At 38.1% G+C, this 21853-nt stretch overlaps 1 protein-coding gene and 1 non-coding gene across 4 annotated transcripts; one reads left to right on the top strand and one right to left on the bottom strand.

Moving 5' to 3' along the window:
- Positions 1–1301: 1301 nt before the first annotated feature.
- Positions 1302–16607, bottom strand: LOC122060042 (glucosamine inositolphosphorylceramide transferase 1-like). 3 transcript variants are annotated; one of them, XM_042623183.1, is made up of 5 exons: positions 15929–16607; positions 15666–15788; positions 5498–5665; positions 3647–5352; positions 1302–1401 (listed from the first exon to the last, which is right to left on the bottom strand). In XM_042623183.1, exons 1-4 carry the CDS (start codon positions 16232–16234, stop codon positions 3664–3666), a joined length of 2286 nt encoding a protein of 761 aa, XP_042479117.1. In that variant the 5' UTR covers positions 16235–16607; the 3' UTR covers positions 1302–1401; positions 3647–3663. The 3 variants fall into 3 exon arrangements, with proteins under 3 accessions (XP_042479117.1, XP_042479119.1, XP_042479116.1); XM_042623185.1 differs by lacking the exon at positions 1302–1401 and adding an exon at positions 2661–3402; XM_042623182.1 differs by lacking the exon at positions 1302–1401 and having other exon boundaries at positions 3607–5352; positions 15929–16603.
- LOC122060291 lies at positions 13804–13923 on the top strand. The gene has a single exon (XR_006134319.1). It is a non-coding gene; the product is annotated as a U6atac minor spliceosomal RNA (small nuclear RNA).
- Positions 16608–21853: the final 5246 nt, after the last annotated feature.

Raw genomic sequence — 21853 nt, 5'->3', positions numbered from 1 at the left:
GTGCATATTGTGGTCTCACAGTCTGTTAAGTGGTGGAGAATTGGAGAAGATGAGAAGGTGAAGGCTCAATCCACTTACCCACTAGGATTGACGTTTATCACAATTTTATTTTTGCTTAATGACTTGTAATATACCATGAATTGATAAGGGAAAATATTATTTTTTTATTTAATCATATTTTCATTATCAGACCTAATGGATCGAACAATATCCAGTAAAAAACTGAAATATTTGTAAACCCATCCAAACAGTTTTCGAATGGATTCAAATATTTTCCAGAAACGGTTTCTCCTAAACAGATACAAACATGAATTATTTATTTATTTATTTATATTTTTAGGATAGGAAAATATGAATCAAATATAGATTTTTTTGTCATTTACATCCCTATCCCTAGTTACAACTATATATAGGCATGTGGCAAGTAGGGCTAGCACTTATTTACCACAAAATAAACATGGGGCTGCAACTTGTACTAGACTTCGCCCAAGCCAGCACAAACCAGCCCAAGCCGTTGTATTAAAGGGTTCGAGTTAGGGCAACTATTAGAACCAGACTTGAAATGTCCCCAGATTATGTGGGCCATAGTTATGAAAATCAGATTAGATCAGTCAGGAATCAAGATAGCCCAATTTGGATTGGTATTAGCCGAAACTGATTCACTGATAAAGTATAAGGGTAAAATGGTCCAACATACTTTTTTTTTTTTTTTTAAAAAACAAACAGGGTTAAACCCATTCAATCCAGTTCGATCCGATATCAATCAGATCCCATGGCCGATCCCAAGTTTTAAAACCTTGATGTAGGCTAGACTTGCTTCGTGAGTGTCCTGTGTTTAAAATTCATGTTATGTATATGTTGTGGAACCAATCTCTTGGTCTGCAAATCTGAGACGAATGTCTTCAGACGAGCTGCATGGTTTTCCATGTGTACGCCTGATGTGATGATTCATGAGGATATGAATGGATAGTAAAAAATTCATATTTGATTCATGTCCATGTCAGCTTAGGGGAATCCATTTTGAAAACTATCTGAATCCATTCCAAAACTATTCAGATGTGTATATGGATCTTTTTATTTCAGATCGGATATTATCTGATATGTTAACATTCGAAAATAAAAATATGATTAAATAATAATTTATAATACTAAAATACCATTATCAATTCAAGGTATATTACAAGCAGTTAAACAATGAATTAAAAAATTTATGAGGATATGTATGTAATTTAGATATGACATTGCAACATCAACACTAATTGGATAATGGATTTAGCCATTCACTTTCTCATCTTCACGAATTTTTATCTTCTCTAATTCTCCACTGCTCAATGCAAACAATGAAACCGCAACACCAGTCTCTCCAGTCTCCACTACGATGTAAACAGATTTTTGCCATTTCTGTGTTATGGCAAAACAGAAATGCGATAAAGGCATATAAAGCATGGCAAGTAAGGAATGATAGAAAAACCCCAATTCTCAATGTGCAAGGTCAACCTAAGAAAAATGACAAGTCTCACAATAGAGTAAAGCAAGGTCTTACATGTTCACGGATGAAATGCCATCATTCTACAATCTAGAATATGCAAAAATATCTACTATTATGATATTGAGGTGAAAGGAATCCACAAGTATGAAGGGATGGAAAGAGAATCAAAGAAACCCAATACAAAGAGATGGATTTCCATGGGAAGAGATGGGATTTCAAGCCTACCTGACTTTCCATGATCTCTACAACATGTCAAGTACAAATTAAACATAAGGTATTGCATTTGAGTTGTTAGTTGGGAAGAGAAGAGCAGAGATTGAAGAAAGCCCCAAATTTGAGAAAACTAGTGCACGGTTGGGGTTTTCTCTAAAAAATTGAGAAGTAAATCCTAAAACTATAAATAAATCACAAAGAAAACATCGCATTCACATGAAATCACTGTTCTATGGAAAGAAACACGGAAAAGAATTGAGATTGAAGACTACACATGGTTCCTACCTCCAAAGTATACGTTCTAAGAAGAAAAATGGGGAAGAAACTTACTTGTAAGTAGATGAGTTGAATCTTCCCAAAACCCGCCGGATCGTTGAGTGAGATCGCGAGTGGAAGCGTCAAGGAGCTCTCAAAAATCGCCTGAGAGAGACAGAGAGAGAGAGGGGGAAGGAATAAAAGGAAATGAGGAACAGGGGCTTAAAAGCCCTGTTTGTATTTCCGCTCGGGTCGGACCGGCGGGCCAACCTGCCCGCCGGTGACAGCCCGCCGGTTGAAAAAAAAAAAAAAAAGAAAAGAGTTGGGGTATTATTATTATTATTATATAATATACCTAAAAAAAAAAAAGGGTGTGTGGATAGCACCATATGGTCGAGTGGGACCATCATCCGACTTGTTGAAGCACTAGCACCGTATTTTCGGGATTAATCTATGGCTAGTTGCAAAACCTTCATACACTATAATACCCTGTGCGTTGGCATATGATTATGTGCCGATATAAATTCTAAGGTGCTTAACCAATGTTGTGTATGGTATGTTCCAAGTGCAAGGATACGATGGTACGTACTAGATCCGGTAACAATGCACGAGGTACCTCGCGTGGTCCTCGTCCGGTCGGTCGACCACCGAATCCCAGGAGGTCTCACTTTGTGGGGCAAACCCCACTTCCACAACCTCCAGAGACCTTTCCACCACGCTTTCAAACCTTGAATTGTGTTCATATCAATTTCCCGGACTCCATATTTGAAAAATCAGTTTCTAGAAACTATCCAAATCTATTCGAAAGCCAATAGGATAACAATACAAATATTGTTATATTCAATTTGAATTTGATCCGTTTACATCCCTAGTTGTAACAACTCAACTCAACTACTCCCTTTCATCTTAGGCCCCAACTGTCCAAACTCCAAACAACTCCTCAACAAAACTATTCTTTACCCTCGCCTTCCTGCATTCCTAAAATTTCCCTCCCTATCTGTTTTACCCAATTCATCATCTCAAAGGGCAAGAAAATGTGACATTCCTAGCAGCTTCCATCTCCTTGAAACAATCAAAAATGTCCCCCCACACCTTTAATTACAAGCTCTAAATCATAAGCAAACTCCAAGGCTATGTTTGCTATGCTTTCTCCGAATAAATTATTGGTCTAGGATGCATTCTGAAGCAAGAAAATAAAAAAGAATCAGGTTCCAGAACTGGGTTCTAGACTCAAATCTATTTTGATAATGCATTCCAAACACAGCCTAAGACTCCGTATGCGTGGAAGAGCAACCTAGGGCCAATCTGATGAGGAGCCAGATCATCTTCCCCAGGAACTTGTATTGTCCGTCAGAGTTGCATTTGCATTGGGCCAAAATACCTGTAGATTCTCCTTGCTTATACCTGGTTGTGCTTGCAGTGCTAACCACTGCTATCCTTGTTACCTAGGATCCAGACTCTCGATCAAAACCCCATAAAAAGGCTATGCAAAATAAAATATATGAAACATCAATGTACATATGACCAACCTAAGCTATTGATGCCCCCCCAAAAAAAACTCAAACCCACAATTGACGAGAAAAAGGGGTAAAAGAAAGAAAAGAACAAAAGTTTACAAAAGAAAAAAAAAATGATTGCAAAATTAGAAGGATATAAAACAAAAATGGCATAAAAAAGTGAGGTGATAACCTGCTGTTAGAATCCTTCTATACATCCCAACCATCCCTCCGACCACCGAATTCCCATTTCCAATTAGCCAGACTCCCATACATCTCTGAGAACTTAAGAAGGCAATTGCTTCTTATTTGGTAGTGCACCTGAGTGTTCCGGCTGATTGCGGCCCCAGAAAACTTAGATGTGTCAATCGCCCATGCTGGCTTCACATACTCCACTGTCCTTGATGAGCTCGCATTTGCATACAAGAAATTCATAAGCACATCCTCACAGTTGAAATACTTATCTACCACCTCCCTCCCTGCCTTTGCTTCTTCACTCCAGTACCTCTTAAATGCTACTTCACTATCAATGAAAGCAGCCCCTGTCAATACCATGTTATACCCCCTGTGAGTACGGGCATACTTCTCATCCCTGTACTTCAATGGACTCCCATTAATTAGACGTGGATAGAACCCAACTATCCTATCAGGATTCTCACGCCACACCTTGAACCCTCGTTCAATATCATCACATGTCATCATAATGTCATCATCAAGTTCAAGAACAGCCCGTGTTTTTATCAGCGGATCTACTCTGAATCGATTGTTCAGTGAGTTCTGCTGCTCTACTCTGATCCTGACGGGAACAACAGAGTCCAAGTCACTTAGTTCAGGAGGTTGACCTTTGTTCCACACCACAACAATCTCTCTTACTGCTGAACACCTTGAATAATGTTTAACATACATCTTCAAATTCCATAGACGAGCATCATAAGTCATTGTTACCAGTGTAAACTGTGAATAAGAACCCTTATATGGGTAAGAGTCCTCTCCACCACAGCCACCATATATGTATCTAACCCCCACGCATATTAGTGCTACCCATATCACAGATATTACCGAGAGGACACTTTTTCCAGCACAAGTGTTGGGCTTTATCCGGCCTCTGACAAATGCACTTGTCCTGTTCATCCGAGTACAGAATCGTGTCAGCTTGGAAGAGAATAAATGTGAGCGCTCCCATTCCCAGGCCGAGAAGGAATCACTTCTCTTCACTGAGCTATGTGGACACCAGCTGAGGGGCAAAATACACTTGACAGCACCCAGCAACACCCCCACTAGTACAGTGAGTACAGCTACAGTCGCAAATGCAACATAACCAAGGATCAATCTATGGACAGAATCTCCTGAAGGAACCCGATCTCCATCCATAACCCCAACCCACCGTCCAGAGCTTAGTTGTTGCACATCTAGGTGATGGTAACGAGCACCATTCCAAGCATTTCGGCCCTTCTTGGCCTCTTCTATGCCTAGTGGAACTTCAACTTCCTTGTATTCATCCTTATTAAGAACCTCCACCTTGAATACATGCACTCGCTGCCCATATGATTCACCACAATCTTGACCAATACGGTAGAGGTTTCCATTATATATAAATGGCCTGCCGCCATTCCGAGCACCATAGCTCTTATCTGTGTTGTAAATAGGGTTCTGCTTGTGGGGTTTCCAAGGACCCATTGGTGAGCTACTATACCAGATTTCCAATTCCCCATTCTTCTTGCTGCTAAAACCACTGTGATCTGACCCCAAAAGCCAGTAATTACGATTATAGTTTATAACAACCGCATCCACTATGGGCCTCTTCATGATAACCTTGTCCAGCGTCCATTGAAGAGGAAAGTTAATTGCTCGATAGAGACGAAGCTCCCCTTTCTGACTGCTCTCAGGCATCATGTATATCTGTCAATACAAAAACTAAGGATTGAGGCTTCCAGTAATTGAAAATAAAAATAATAATAATAATAAATAGAAGTATCAGAGAAAGAGAGTCGACTGCTCAAGAGCCATGCAACAAAGACAGATAATCCAAAGGCTCTCATCTTACTTGATCATGGTAGCTGAAAACATAAGGATAAGAGAGATGCCAATCCTCATCTAAGGCAATGCCTAATTGCTGCCATGATGCACCCTTATCAATACTTTTTGCAACCCCAATATCTCCTTGCAAGGTGACGGAGTTCTTGGTCTCATAAAACAAATAAAGGGTATCCCCCTGGATCACATTGGCAGATCAGTTGCAGAAGTGTTAGGAAACGTACCAAAAAAAGAACTTACATATAATTAAAGACTTTAAGCTGATCCTCAAAAGATTAACTAGCTTCATATTTGTGAATATAAGGACTGGAAAAGTTGATGAGGAAAGAAGAGCATTGATATAAGAATTTTCAGATTTGTTGAATAGAATTCCAGGATAGTTCAGCTAATTTGTTTATGTAGAAAAAGGAAGGAAATTCTATTATGATTCTGTATTCCCTTTCCCTTATTTTTTATTCTGTTCACAAAACATTCTATCATGAACTTTTGCTTTGACAGGAAAGTCAAAAAAAAAAAACAAAAAGGACTAGTCCAATTCCCAATTTGATTCAAACTTCTGTCCCCATCACGGACTCTTTTCCCTTGTTCTCTTTTTTTTTTTTTTTTTTAATAAAAAATCAGTTTTGAAGTAAAAAATAATCTAGTTGGGGAAGGACACACATATTATTCATGACAATCATTCTCAGCTTTCAAAAAGTCGAAAAAAGAGATCCATGGACCCAATTCTGAAGGTATCAAGGGAAATAGTCATCAAATTACATGTAGACAAAGGGAGGGTAGAAGAATAAAAGAATATGAAAACTAGTAATTAATGCAAAATCACAACCAAAAAAATATATTTACATATCATTGTGGCAAAAACTAAAACAAGCTAAAAAATGTATAATACCTTAAATCCCTAAGTTCAAATGAATGAATTCTCAAAGTAAAGGGTCCAAGAAGTCAAATATATAATACAAGTCATCCATAAATTTAATGAGGCCAGACATCCAGATGTACCCGCCTGAACAGATGAGTTTCTACTTTCCATTAGGGGACTCGATTGGTTTAAAGATAACAGATAATTAAACAAGAAGGGCAGTTTGAAAATTATTAATCAATTGACCCCTTCAAGCGGGGAACTTAGCAGATCATCTACTTAGCCTTCTTCTTTTCTTTTTTTTTTTTTTTTTTAATTGGTCCAAGCTTAAATCCCCACTCCATAACTCGCCAAAGCAAACTCTCTCCCTCCCCCTCCCTCACCAACCCAAAATAAATAAATAAATAAATAAAATATGAGCAGGAACCTACCCCTCATCTCCATTATCAACAGCTGGAGACCTTACCACCAAGCCAAGGGGGCACTCTGGAACATCTACATAGCCATGCAAATTTATTGGTTTCTGAGAGCCTCTACAAATATAGGGTGTTCTTCAAATGTTATCAACCCATGGAATTACCATTAAAAAAAAATGACTCACGGAATTTACGTTTATTTCCCTAAAAGAATACAAAATTGTACTTTCAGGGGGGGTTGGAATTAACAAAAGTTGGTCCATTAAGCTAGATCCAATGGCCCACAAAAATTGTAATTTTCTGGCTCCATCATAGTCATGGACTAAGACAAACGAAGGTGATGGCCAGCTACCATGGAGCCCAGGTGACCAAGCTACAAAGGCAACTTCCCAAATAAATTACATCCCCGCATTCCAGACCATAATTTATTGTTAATTAGTTACATATTTTACAGTTATTTAATTTAATTTAGTTATATATCTTTCACTGATGGGCCAATTGCTATCACTCCCCTATACTCAGCCTATATTGAATCTAAGCCCCCTACTCTTAACTTTTTTTTCTTATACTCCCTACTTTTAAACTTTTACATCTATTTCATCCTAGGTGTTTTTAAATGACCAAATTCCCCTTTTTATTACCTGTTAACCGGTTCTCATTTCTATACCTGTTAGCCGGTTCTCATTTCTGTGTTTTCCCCTTTCTCCTCCCTGCCTCACCCCAGTCCAACTCCCTCTTTGCAAACACGCCGCTCTCTCCCTCTCCCGTCCACCACCCAAAAATGCGCAGCATTTAAGAAGATGAATGCACTAAAGAAGCAGAAAAAAAAGAAGTGACTAAATTTCAAATTGAACGCAAATCCGGCCCAAGCTTTTCCTAAATTCAGCAAAATAGCAGACCCAGGATCAAAACATATGCAAACTTATCCTACAGTTCCCGACATTCCTGGTTTTCACGATGAAGATTTTTTAGCATGTTGCAAGATCCAACAATTTACGTATGGGCAGGAAAACAATTCTGAAGAAATATACCACATTTGACTCAAATTCCTAATTGTGAGACTCACCTAGTTCGTTGAGCAGTTCATATTTGGAAGAGGTATCTTCCCTAGGAATGCTCTCAGGGATCGAACTAACTAATCTTCCTAGGTTGCTGCTGCTCACTTTCCTCGCCCTGTGACGAAGAGCTCCCTTTCCTCTGCTTCCCAAACCCAAATTCCCCCACAGCCTGCTTGCTCTCCACAGCCCAACTCATCGTGGAAGACTAGTAAGAACCCCCTCCACCACTACCAGTTGTCCTGATAACAGCCCCCGTCGAGGTCTCCTTCTCAATTGACCAAACGTCTACTAATTTTCTTCCTCCTCTATTCTCTTCTTTGAGCTAGCATGACTCCGATCTCCAATAGCCGAATTACACAACCATTTGGCCGAAGCCGCTGCCAAGGTCGATGGAGAAGTTCGACTGTAATTGGTCTTAACAATCATGGTCGCTGAGAAATCTCCACCGTCATCATCCTTCGTCGTCATCATCCATCACAGGTGGCAAGGTTGCCTTTTTGTGTTGCAGAAGAAGGAAGAGGAGGAAGGAAAGGGAAGAACTATGAGATCCAGTTAACAAGTGTAAAAGAGGGGTAATTTAGTCATTTAAAAATACTAAGGATTAAAAAGATGTAAAAGTTTAAAAGTAGGGGAGTATCAGAAAAAATGTAAAGAGTAGGGGTGTGATACTAATTGCCCCTTCACTGATTTATCCACTGTAAATACTTACTTTGAAAAGAGAGAAGCATTTAGTTACCTTCAAAAGCAGGCATCATAGAAGCCGAATCTTTCTTCCTAACTAGGACTGCAAGGTTATATCAGGGGAGAGCCTAACCAAACAACATGGATTAGTGGTCATGGATATGTGCCTCATTACGAGGAATCGTTAGAAAGGTGAGCTTATTTGCCCTAGAATAAGGTGGTGAAGCATAAAAGGAAATACCTTGAAATCATTTACTGATGAAGTGGTCAAACAAGGAAAGTGGGACTTGGAAGGAGACACTATACGATGTGGAATGAGATGACTACTTGTATTATGATGGTTGACAAAGATGTCCTACGTGAATCAAAAGGAAAGCCTGATCTTTCTGCTGGGGAAGACTTGTTTACAACAGATCAGTTCTAGCAATAGGCTTTCTTGGGAATCAGACCTTAGGAGAGGATTGGGCAAATAAACATTAGGGGCATCTCTCGCTTTTCTGTTCACATTAGGGATGAATCAACTAATGAGATTGGAACAGTTTGTCTTGAATAATTAGGCCATTAAGGTTGAAGCAGCAATTCTGTAGGGACCAATGCAAAAAAGCGCTCTCATTAACCATTAAAAAAATGTTGGGGCCGGCGGGATACAAAATAAGAGGTGATTGTGACAACCAAACTTTCCTCATGCCGAACTGAACCACCCTCCAGCAAGGAATAGGCGACACATTCAGCTATCCGTTAAATATAAAGGAGTAAGAATACATTAACCCCTCCAACAGATGCATGTCACCCAGGATCGTTTCACATCCCACTCCATTGAACTGGATTCATCAAATCTCTCTTGCACCAGAGAAAGAGAATCCAAGACCCCTTCACTTTTCCACATGTAAAGCATTCTACTAAGGCAAAATCCCTCATTGCCTCAACCTCAGAACAGATAGCACAGGCTAATGTATTCTCTTATTGATACCACCATCTGTGCAAAAAAAAAATGGTGGCAAGGTGGGGGATCATGTACAGATGTACCATCATGTAGATGATTTGAAACAGTTGTGTGTTCAGTTTCACTGGTTGCCTCGTGGAATTTCTGAAATGCTGTACCAGCTATAATGATAGTATGAAGGACCAGAAGGGGCCCCAAGAAAGATGAATTTCTTCCTGGTTTTCCAGATTTGGTGACAAAAGGGACCGGCTCAAACAAGAAATGAATCAGGAAATGCAAGGGAATCCCATCAACTGCAAGGATAAGGATGAACGACACCAAGTTCTCTTTGCATATGAGCATTTAAACAGAGTGCGAGTAATATATTCCTTCTCAGGTTCACAAAGAGGACAGTCAGAACTTGCAGAGGTTCATAGAGAGGCCAGTCTATCCTGGACAGCAAGGGCCCCTGAACAACATTTACTCAGTTTTGCAAGACAGTTTTTATCCTGAACTTTCTTCTAGATTTTAAGTACTTCCACAGGATAAAATTTAATCTTACCTTGAAGACAACTAATTCTTTGATAAATGAAAAGAAAATATGGACTAGAAGACAATTGTCTTTGAGTGGTTCTACATAATGAATGATGTAAACCATAGTTGTCAAGGCAACCCAAGGCAGTGGAGGGGTGCCTAAGCACTTAGAAGACCAGATGCCCAAGTGTTATTTTTATTTCCTCTCTTTTCTAACATTATTTATCATGCTACATATACCTTGTATCATCAAAAATCAACATCAAGCCACATCAAATCATAAAAAATCAAAATTTGAAGAAATTTTTGTTTTGATTTTTTATGACTTGATGTAGCTTACTGTTGATTTTTGGTGATCCAAGGTATATGTAGCATAATAAAAAAATCAACACTTAAAGAAATGTTCTTGTGGGGAGAAGACAAACTGGTGTGGGGAGCTTCAAAAAATAGCATTTTCTCGGTCAAATCAGCCTATCATCTTCTCAAGGCTGTGCAGTCCCAAAAACAACTACTGAAGCCCTCCACCTCTAGAATTGACCCTTGGGCTGCCACTCCATCTACAAGTCTGGAATAGAATTTGGAAATCCAAGTCGCTCACAAAAATCAAGTCTCTCATATGGAGAGCAGTCGCTTCTGGCCTCCCTACCAGAGAGGGCTTTGCTGCAAGGCAAATGGAGATTGACCAAAACTGTGTCAGCTGTGGAATGGTGGTGGAATCGCCTGAGCATATCTTCCTCAAGTGCCCCTTTGCTGTGGCAACATGGTTTGGATCCCCATTCTCCCTTAAAATCCCCACAAATGAAGATGTCACTTTGCAAAGTTGGATTGAAGGATGGGAGAAGTTTGATTCCCTGGGGAAGAAACAAGCTCGTGCCTTGGTATCTCTGAGTACCTTCATCATATGGTTTCTTTGGTTGGCCCGCAATGACCTTGTATTTGGTCAACAAACCTGGACCCCAGAAGATGTTATCCAGAAAGCAACGGCAGCTTTCCAGGATTTTGCTGATATCAAGTGTGGTCTTCGGTCGTCGTCTATGCTGTCCAGTCGCCATCAGACAGATGAGGGTCGCCACCAATGGAATCCTCCCATCTCCCCTTTCTAGAAGCTGAACTCAGATGCTTCTTGGATCGAGGATTGTAGTAAAGGCGGCATAGGAGCGATAATTCGGGATAGCAATGGAGAACCGGTATATGACATCTCTGATCCTCAAATCTTCCACTCAATTCTCGAGGGAGAAGCACTTGCTTTGCGCCTTAGGCTTCTTGAATGTGTCGCTAGGGGTTTTGAGTTTGTTGAAGTTGAAGTGGATTGCAAAGAGTTGGTGACTCTCATCCTTCAATCATCCAAGCTGGCTCCCATTTCAGCCCAAGGAGTCATCTCAAACATTCACTTCTTGGCTTCTCAGCTCATTGAATGCAACTTCTCTCATATTTCTAGGGATTGTAACTCGATTGCAAATACCCTATCTTGGAGGGCCCTATCTAGTTCATGTATGACCGTCTGGCCGTTATCCACTCTGTGGCTGAAGGAACATTGTATCTTTTCTTACACAGACCCGAGACGTTCTAATGAATAATTCATTTTCAAAAAAAAAAATGTTCGAGTTCTCGAATAAGTTTGACAGGTCAAATGATTTTATTTTTACATAAGAATTACTGTATTAGGTAGAGCACAAAACCAACTTTCCAACAAATCCAAGATTTCTTAAATCTGATTTATATTGAATATATATATATAAATAAGGAGTTATGTTCCAACCAAACATTATTTGGTGAGCACAAATATCGTTTAAAAACTCTGAATGAAAAATAAATTTTTACGAATCAAAACAAAAGATTATTTTACCGCTCTTTTGGTTTTAGTGATGTTCTATCACAATAAGATTTATGGAATTTTTATACTTAAGAGAAAATCCTAGCATTTGAAAGTTGAAATCACCCCTACAACTGAAAATTCAGTTATTATTCTTGAACTGGGGAGTTGACTTTGTATCCTTTTGGAATTTGTATTTTTAAATATTTTTATTAGATTCATTTGGGGAGTATTTCCTCATTTATGAATAATATCTTAAGTAAATGATTAAACGATATTTGGCATAAAAAAGTGCCAAACCAGTGCCTTGCACTAAGGCGACAGTCTCCTCGACCCCAAAAATACCACCTGGACGCCAAGGCGGCACCTTAACAACATTGTACACAGCTAAATGAAAGAACAAGCACCTAGTTCCTATTTAAAAAAATAAGAGACAAGGAGCTTTATCGATCAAGGTCATACCAAGCCTATAATAAACACAACGGAAGTTTAGGAAAGACTGATGGAACATAGACTAATCCATTAAACTAGAGGACCAAAAGTTCAACATGGCTCAAGCCTTTACAGAGTACATTTTCAAACTTAGGTAATTGATGGAATAAGTTAGGATTTCAGTCTGGGTTAGTGAAAGGAGTTGAACAATTGCAGCTATTTGCCTGCTCAGTTTAGATGTTGAATTTCTTAGGGCCATTTTCCCACCATCAGATTTGCATTTTTGAGGGGATCTTCCAAAGGATATCATAACCAAAAAAAAAGCCAAATATCTGAAAGGCTAGGATAGAATGGACACAAGGAGTCAGAGAAGGGTCTTGTAGAGAACTCAACACTAAGCACAAATATCTTGATCTTCAGATTACATAAAGAACTGCGTCAAAGGTGTTCCATCTATGCTGATCTGTTTTGGGGACTTTTATTATTAAATATTTTTGAGAAATCTGGAGATAGAACATGTCTCATCCGCCAGAAACCTATTTTTATCTCGACTACCAACAAAACATCAAATGGACTGTACAAGCAATGGAAAGATTTGAATTGTTCTCTTTCATGGCCATATCAAAGTAACTCCGCTCACATAGCAAAATGTCAATCATTCTTGTGAATTCCATACTTTTCTCTAACCCTGGTGCCAAATGTTATGGAATTCACTAGGGAATTTCCATAGCATCTAGGTGGCGCAGTCCAGATATCTAGAGAAGGAATCTAAAGTACCAACCACAATTAGACCAGGATCAGACACAATCCTGAATATTAATGTGATTTTAGAAAAAAAAAATTGATTATTTCTATAAATTATCAAACACTACCTTAAGGCTGTAATTAATAATAAATAATTGTTTATTTCAGAAATAAGGAAGAAGAATAACGGTAAATGGGGATGTGAGCAGAGGGATGTAAGAAAACTCAGAAATCACTACTCAATTACTTCTGTAATCGACAAAGTACATATTTATATCTGCTAACCAAACCAATTTTTCTCACTTGGACTTCTATTACATTCTAAAACTGAAAGAGCTTTGAAACTGAACTGGACTCAGAACTCTCCGCCCACCAACTTTATCTAATCTTCTATGATGATTCAAACACTAGAACCACACCTTGTACCTGTTGACCACAATTAAAATAGCTTCAATTACAATATTAAAACCCAAGTACCCCAAAGACTACAGTGCCCCTGCTGAAAAGCAATGGCCAAATTTAGGCTTGGTTCTCCTTGGCCTGAGCCTGCAAACTGGATAGTGCTTATTCAGCCAGGCCTCCACACCTGCGTCACTAGGCCAAAAGGGCAAATACTTCTTTCATAAAGATTCACAATTCCATTTAACAAACTAGTTCCCAATTTGCAATCCACAAAAGCTCCCTCGCCTTTTTTTTTGGGGGGGAGGGGGGGTGTGGGGGGAAGGTAAGTCCTTGTTATTTCTCCTACTTCTGTTATTGGATAAAATTTCTCCAGTGCCTTTACCATTTTCTTACATTTTCTTAAGGGCATCGAATGCCATTACAGCATACAGTGCACTAGAAGGTTCAAGAAAAAGGTGTTCGTTGAAATGAGACAGTTGGCATCTCCCCTGACAGGGATGGGAACAGCATTCGGGCTTACCTGCAACACAACGGTTAAGGCTAACAACTTTGGTAGATCTTTACCCAATTTTTAAGCCCCAAGGTAGTAGCCCAGTGGCAAGAATCAACACCTCACAAACGGGGAAAAAAAAAGGTTCAGGAAAAAAGAATATTTATCGGTACAATGCTACCACCCATGGGACTTATGGTTCATCTTTCTAGTGGCCAGTCTTTAGAGAATTTATCCATCACAAAGTACAAAAGGTCCCAGGATCTTGAGCTACACAAAGGAAACCCCAAAGAAGGTAAATCCAGGTTGCAACCAAGGATCTCCAAAAAGAAGTGCATACTTCCAGATTCATATAAATCCCTGTTACATGCTCTTATCCCAATTAATCTCGGATCCAACAACGATCTCAAATCATTTAAAATAACCTCTTGATCATGGACATATCCCTCTTGGACTCTGGATAATAAATTGGAGGTATGATACCACAAAGCCCCTTGGCATTTGTGTATTCTTTCATTAGATTCAGCTCCACCTTCATCCAAACAATCTGCTCAAGATGTCACCAACCACAGTAAAGAAGATGGAGATATCCATCACCTGACTTCCTTGTTAGACTTTGCAAGACCAATTAACAAATGATGGAAAAGTGCTTCTTTTTTCTTTTTTTTCCTTTTTTTTTTTTTTTTGGGGGGGGGGTTTGTGGGGTGTGTTGGGTTTGGTGAGACAACCCATCATCCATATCCTCCACTGGCTCCCAAATCCCATGCAATTCGAAGACATGGTCTCAGAAGCCCTATAAAAATCCTTGCATGCTTTGTCAGAATCCACTTTACACACCAAAATTGTTCCACTTGCACAATCTCATTCCTTCTGACACTTTTCTACTGAAAGAATCTCATATAAACAACATTTATCCCAGAAATGTACAATTTAGCTCAGTACACTAGTTTCAACTAGAACTTAACAGTGATTGATATTCAGTCTGAAAATAAAATGATTGTCATAGCATCTAAAGGCAAGAACTTTTTATATCAATAAGATAAAGAAAGCTACTTCATTTATGCTTTTCATGGGTTCGAGTGACAGCAACAGCCAATATTCATGTATACTGAATGGGTAATGTGGTCTTCCATCAACCCTACACGCATAGAAGTTCTTTTTGTTTTCTGTTTGGATTATTTACATGCATAAGAGTATGCTCTGTTCTATTCAACAGTCCAACAAGCGTCATAAGCAAATCTCTATTCGTTCATCCATCATTAAAACAAACGATTTGATTTATCCAAAATCCTCGGTCAAAACATTTTGGAATGCAAGAAATGCCAATGGAACTTCTAGATACTTTTTTTTTTCTTATCTATTCGGCATTCCATATTGGGAGGTGGGGTAGAGAGTGATTTGGATACAGAACCAAACAAACCCACCAGTATCTTACAAGTATTGAAAATCTGAAAATTTTGCCACTCATCAGGAAGTGAGTCCATCCAGAATCGCGGCTGGGAGACAAAACAGAACGAAAGCAGAAACCAGGAAAACTCAAAAAAATAAGAAAAATAATCACTTTTACTTTCTATAAATATGGTACTCGACTCCTGAATGACTTGAAGAGGGAAAAACATTGTCAACCAAAGACTTCATTCCTAACAACAGTTGCAGTAAACAACAAAACCTTAATTCTTTCAAACCATACAGAGTATCAATAGCATAGCATAACAGAAAAAAGGAAAACCCCCAAGAAGGAGCAAAAGAAATTAACAATAAAACAAGCAACATTGACAAATTAAGAGGGCAAGGAAAAGGAAAGTGAGAAGGAAGGTACAAATATACCTGAACAAAGAGAAACGGATCAGCCACAAAATTGCTTGGGAAACCAGCATCCGACAAGGAAGCGCATGTGACTACAGGGTTTGCAATAGGCCAAGCTGCGGTCTCTTCCTTAAACACATTCTTCTGCTCCCGATTCCGATTCAACAAAACAATCCACCACCCAATGAGGGAATGAACAAAACCCAGATCGAAAACAATAACGAAAACCCAATCAAACCAATAAATAGGCGGAAAAACAAAATAATCAAACAGAAATAACTCACAGACTCAATGGGTTCCAAAGAGAATGGTGAGTCTCCATAATAGATGCCGATCGACCATGATCCTTCTCTGTCTTCTTGACAACCAAGCGAATAGAGAGCAGGGCGTTCATAAGGGGAGAAAGTAAGCCAAACGAAGAAGGAAGCCACGAATCCGAACAGAAAAAAAGAGCAGAGGAAGAAAGCAAAAGTCGAAGAAAGGAAACAATGATCCCATCTCCACCTACACCAACACTTGAGACTCATATCGCAGCAACTGTTACTGTTGCTGCTGATACTGCTACTACCGCTCACAGGACCAGAACCCATATCAAGAACAACCACCCAACTATAAATAACTTGGGCAAATCGATCTCAAGAGGGTCAGCCCCATTATCAAAGGTTCTTCTCCAGAAAACGATGAACAAACAGCATTTTAGAGGAACGTTTCCAAATGTCACAAGAAATGGAATCCATTACTCCTCTGGTTACCGCCTCCCTCTCTTCTCTCTCTCTCTCTCTTTCTTCTGGGCAACCACGAATTTCTGCCAGTAATTGCTCAGGGGAAAACGTGGTATTTTTAAATCCTGAAATGGAAGACGAGAAAACCGGTTGGAATTTTTCTTTTTAATTTTCCAGATTGTTGGGTTTTTTTATATTTGTACTAAATTTGCTTTTGTGAGTCAACGATCTTGAAGACTTGAAGATGGCGATTGGAATTTGGAAATTAGTTTCATAAGCACCATCACTCTCTTTGAATTAAAATAAAATTAAGGTAGTTCAGGTCTTACTTATAGTTTAGATTTTGTAATTAGAATCGCGGCAGTCTTTGGGGTTGCTGCCTTGCTGGCCCATGCCGCCATGGTAAGAAAATGTGAGATCAAAACGCAAGTTGCAAGGCTGTATGTTGTACGTCTGCACGCTTGCTCCCACTTTATTTTGTTATTATTATTATTATTTCACTATATTAGGGAAAAAAGTTTTCCTAAACCCATGGAGAACCGGTCAATCATTCACCATCATCCTCTGGGGGTGTCAATCGATCGAGTTGTGTCTAATCGATCTTTCACACTTTAGGACCTTTGCATTGTGATTGATTGTTATGCATGGTCTCATTTTATAAACCATCAGTGGGGTACCAATCATTAATAGGCCTCTAAATAGGCTTTAAACAAGTCATGTTATTATTTAATATGTTCAGACTAAGAGTCGATCAAATAACACCCTTCCACAAAAAACAACCAATTATAATCGGACGAGATAGCACATGGCATGTTCATTAATCATTCTAGAGTCTAGACCAATTTGAACTTTAAACGATTGGACTTATAGGGTCAAGCCTCGAATTGACACCCCTAATTTAGGGTATAAGAGTTTCAATATATTTCGGAAATACCTTCCAAATATTCCATATGCACATTTCAAGTTCCATGGTAATCAGTGAAGACTCAGGCAAACTCGGTCTTAAAAAACAAAGTGACAATTTTTACATTTACAACAAAAAAAAAAAGTACATTAACCAACACAATCATAAACCCTCTTAACAGGAGATGCCATTCTATCCTGTGGAGGATTTCTTCAATAATAGAATTTCTCTATCACCTTGTGGAATTTCTCATCCTTTTACTATTTGGGATGTTAATGATCCATCTTTCATTTCTCACTTTTTTGTCCTTAGATGATTGTGGGACTTTCAATCCAACCCCCCCCCCCTCCCTTCTCTTTTGTTGGGACCTCTATCTCTAAATAATACTCCATGGTTTATAAGAAAAAATAAAATAAAAAGCAACACAATCATTATAATTTTTTAATAATGTATTCATTCTTTGGTTAGAGATTGACGAGACTATACATTAGGTCAACTTGTCACTCTGATGGGTCATGATGGATATGGTTTGCGGCTCTAGTGGAAACTGTGTAGTAATCTTGGGGTTGACTGGTCAATAATGTTGGGCGAGTTGAATCTAGAGGAGACTGGTTCTAAAAAAATTCTCAATCCAAATCCTGTAAGGTAATCCCTGAATTCCCCAAAAATATAAATAAAAAGCCCAGAACATCCAAATGGATTTTTTTTTTTGGTTGAAATCCAAATGGATTATGGATGCCAATTCTTCTCTCTTTCATTTTGATGAGTTCATATAGAATATGAGAGGTGCTGCTCCATCACCAATAAATTAAAATGGCATACAAGACCTTTTGGCAAATTGAGCCTTGTAAAACTAGGGATAAGAAAACTAAAATTATTTTTCTGACATTTGATTATTGATCATCAAAATGAAACCATATTTATGTGAGTTTAGCAATTTCAATTTTTTTAGACAGTCACCTTCTGAATTATGAGACACAATACCCATATATACCCCACCTTACTAATTATACGTATGGTGGAATAGGGTAGCCCCAATTCCTTTTTTTTCTTTTTTTTTGGGACAGATAATACCAAATTTTATTGAAAATGTCAATAATTAATTTAGGATCTAATTTAATAGTTAACTTTATAATATTCTTCTCTACCACAATTGTGGGATCCGGCTCATCACCAAGGACTAGAGAGTGATTTCATGCTTGGGAGGATTCGGACATGAGTCTTGAGGGCACCCTAGCCATCGGATCACTCTCTAATCCTTAGGTTATGTGAAGAGGAATCCTATCCACAATTGTGTGCCTTATGTGTATATGGTGGGCCCATGGGGTATGCTTCAATTATATCTTCTTTTTTATTTTTATTTTTTTGATAGAATTCAATTATATCTCTTGACCTGTAATTGTAATATTATAGAGAGAGGGAGAGAGAGAGGATGTGATGAAATAAAAATAAAAAAATCTAATAAATTATTGTTTCCATTAAAAAAAAATGCTATAAGCTTTTGTCAAGGACAATAGAGAACATCGGTGTGACAAGCCTTTGATTTTTTTTATTTATTTATTATATTTAGTACAGACCTTTAATGTGTGGATTCCATTGTCTAAGGTTGCCAATGGCCTGTTCTTGTCAATATAATTCCCCATTCGTATTATTGGTGATTACCAATTACTTTAACACATGTTCGGTCACTTGGCATGATTAAGATTGGTCATGTTGATTGGCAGTAATACATGTTTAGTCAACTGGTATGATCATTGATCATGATAGCAAAAAATAAATAAATAAATATATATATATATATAATTCAATTTGATGAGTTTTGAAAAAACAATTATCTGATCTCAGCATCTTAAAAAAAAAAAATATGACAAAAGGTTATATGTATCTCTGTGCATGAGCATGGCCTATATTAAATATAATGAGCTCATCTTAAATAATCAAAGCACACTCAATTGGTTGCCCTCTCCGATTGGCAAAAGTCGAAGGAGAAAAAGGTAGAGGGGATATCGCCATTCAATCTTCTAAACAAAGTAGGATAGCCCAATCTAATCTTTATGGGAGGCATCTACTATCGAATCAGTTGCCTAGCTCCTATAAAACCAACTTGATGGAAAGAATCTCCAGTGCATAATCTCTTCCCCGAAAAATACAATTGGAAAACAAAAATTATAAAATTTTAACAAAATATTTAACAAAAATTATAAAATTTTAACAAAATATTTTTATCTCACTAAGAAAATATAATAAAAATAGAGGCTCACCTAATTTTTCAACTCTGTGATTACAAAAACTAAGCACATAAAATAGGCAAATCCCATCTTCCTTTTTCTTTTCTCTTCAATTTTACTTCTTCTCTTTCAGAGTACATAAACATAACTTCAGCAAAAGGGGTTGCAAGCAAAGTGTATACATAAGCCCATGAGCTTGGGCCATGCAAAACTATAGGATTTTTCATGTCCTCATCTGAGTGGATGTAAAATATTCCAAGATAAAATAATAATAATAATAATAATAATAATAATAATAATAATAATAATAAAAGGCCGATAGAGAGTAAAATAAATTGAATATTTCTCAATTTCTTATGATGTAGTTAAAAGTGAATTAAGTATTTCCCTTTACCTTATATTTTTCTATAGGAATATAGGAATATAGGAATTTAGTGGAAGTTCTATTAAAAAAAAAATTGGGGAAATATATTTTTTTTCTTCTATTTTAATACAACCACTAAAATTGGTCATTCCCCAGTAATCATAGTCTTAAAGCTCATTATTTATTATTTTTTTTTTTAGAGTGGTGCTCTTGTCAATTTTCTATGGGTTGTGGCTTGTGGGGTCATAACTCCATAAGTCAAGTTGGTCCTCCTAGGCTCCTAGGCTCCTAGCTCCCCTCCACCGGATATGTCTAAGAATAACCATCAATTTCAAACATAATAAATGGTCTAATAGTCTTCTGTAATAACAATATTTTTTAATGAATCAATTTGGTTTGATAGTGCATGATAATAAACTGAAAGCTATTTTAAGGGTTTTCTTTTCACAATAAAATAGCTATAAGAATATAAATTTTTTTTTTCTTTTCTGTGGTTGAGAAAATATAGATTCAATTGAATAACATATATCTATGCTCTTCAGTATTCTATTGGAATTAAAAATACCTGATACATTTATAATAATATAGGTGTAGAATTATGTAAATTGAAGTACATATAGTATTTTATATCCTTTATTTCATAGTAGGTAATTAAAAAACTAATAACAAAAAGAAAACACTAGCTCTAAGAACATATAAAAAGAGAAAAAAAAAAAAAAATGAATCAAGTTCCCTTAATGCCATGATGAATGGGGATCAGATCAAGCAAGCCCTCGAGGCCACTCGATTGGGGAGTGGCAAGATCAGTATGAAAAGGTCTTAATGTTAGATGAGTCTTAAGTTCTCCAAAGGCCAGTTTGATTGATGGTGTTATGATGGGATGGGATTATTGGACCAAATTTTCCACCCCATTGGATTGTTAGGGAATTTGGATAAGTGGGGCAGGGGTAGACAACTTTCTTTTTCCAGTCAGTCCATGTGGTTTACTATTTCTCTCACATCTGTTGGACTCTTGCGGAAAACAAAGTGGAATAGCTCTCTCTCTCTACTTGCCTCTCACTCTCCACTTCTCTCTCTCCAAGATCCCCAAAATTTTACCACCCCAGTCTTTCACCCCATTACACTATGAAACCACATGTCAAGTTATCCCACCCAAAACTCTCTTCTAAACAAACGGGCCCCACCAACAGATAGGCAATCCGTATTTCTCAACAAATATATGTAAGCCACAAGATTATTTCATGGTCCAATCATCAAGCCAATCTCCTTCTATCTCTTTGTAGGAAGAACAACATTACAATTAGTTACATTGCAACATTCACTTGGGTTGTTTACTGAATTACTCATTGGCTCCAACATTTCTGATTTACTAAAGTGCTTCACTTCAAATCCAGCCTTCAACTATCGGAGAAATCTCAGATTTTGATTTCCTTCTGAATCACCATTTACTTCCTATGGATTATGATTCTTCAAAAAGGCCAAACCTATGGTCAATCTGTAACTATAGTTTGTTAGAAATTTGGCCTTATTGGCCCGAGCCCATATGTGACAGCTCTGGGAGTGGACAGGATTTGGGCTGAGCTATTGATCCCATAGTGTGGGCCTCGGCTGAGTGGGGCTCCTCTACAGTACGACAGTGTGTGATGCATATCTAATGGCCAGGATCACCTTGGGGTGCACACCCATGTGCTGGGGTGCTTGCCCTAGTGCTCCTGGACATGTGCTGCCTAGCGTGCCGGGCCATAGAAGAGTTGGATCCACCTGGGCTAGGATGTTCAAACCCAAGGCCAGGTAGGGTCAGGCTTGGGCTGAGTCAGAGGCAGAGCCGGCCCAGTCCAACTCTATCCATGTATATTATTTGAAATTTCATACTATTTTTTATGGGAAAAGGTTGAGTATGCCGCCGATATCAAGTATGCTAGCACCCATTGTGTCTATCTCTTTTCTTTTTTTCTGAAATGACCCCCATATCCTTCCTGAATGATACTCCA

Source organism: Macadamia integrifolia, chromosome 13 (genome assembly GCF_013358625.1).
Source record: "Macadamia integrifolia cultivar HAES 741 chromosome 13, SCU_Mint_v3, whole genome shotgun sequence".
NCBI classification, from domain to species: Eukaryota; Viridiplantae; Streptophyta; class Magnoliopsida; order Proteales; family Proteaceae; genus Macadamia; species Macadamia integrifolia.
This window is presented reverse-complemented; position numbering and strand designations above follow the sequence as displayed.

Bases quoted from the DNA above. Each gene is read 5' to 3' on its own strand.
- LOC122060042 (XM_042623183.1), bottom strand. From the start codon at position 16,234: ATGGGTTCTGGTCCTGTGAGCGGTAGTAGCAGTATCAGCAGCAACAGT. The intron at 15,789-15,928 runs GTGAGTTATTTC...AATCGGGAGCAG, and splicing joins CTTTGGAACCCATTGAGTCT to AAGAATGTGTTTAAGGAAGA. The intron at 5,666-15,665 runs GTATATTTGTAC...AATGTGATCCAG, and splicing joins ATCCGTTTCTCTTTGTTCAG to GGGGATACCCTTTATTTGTT.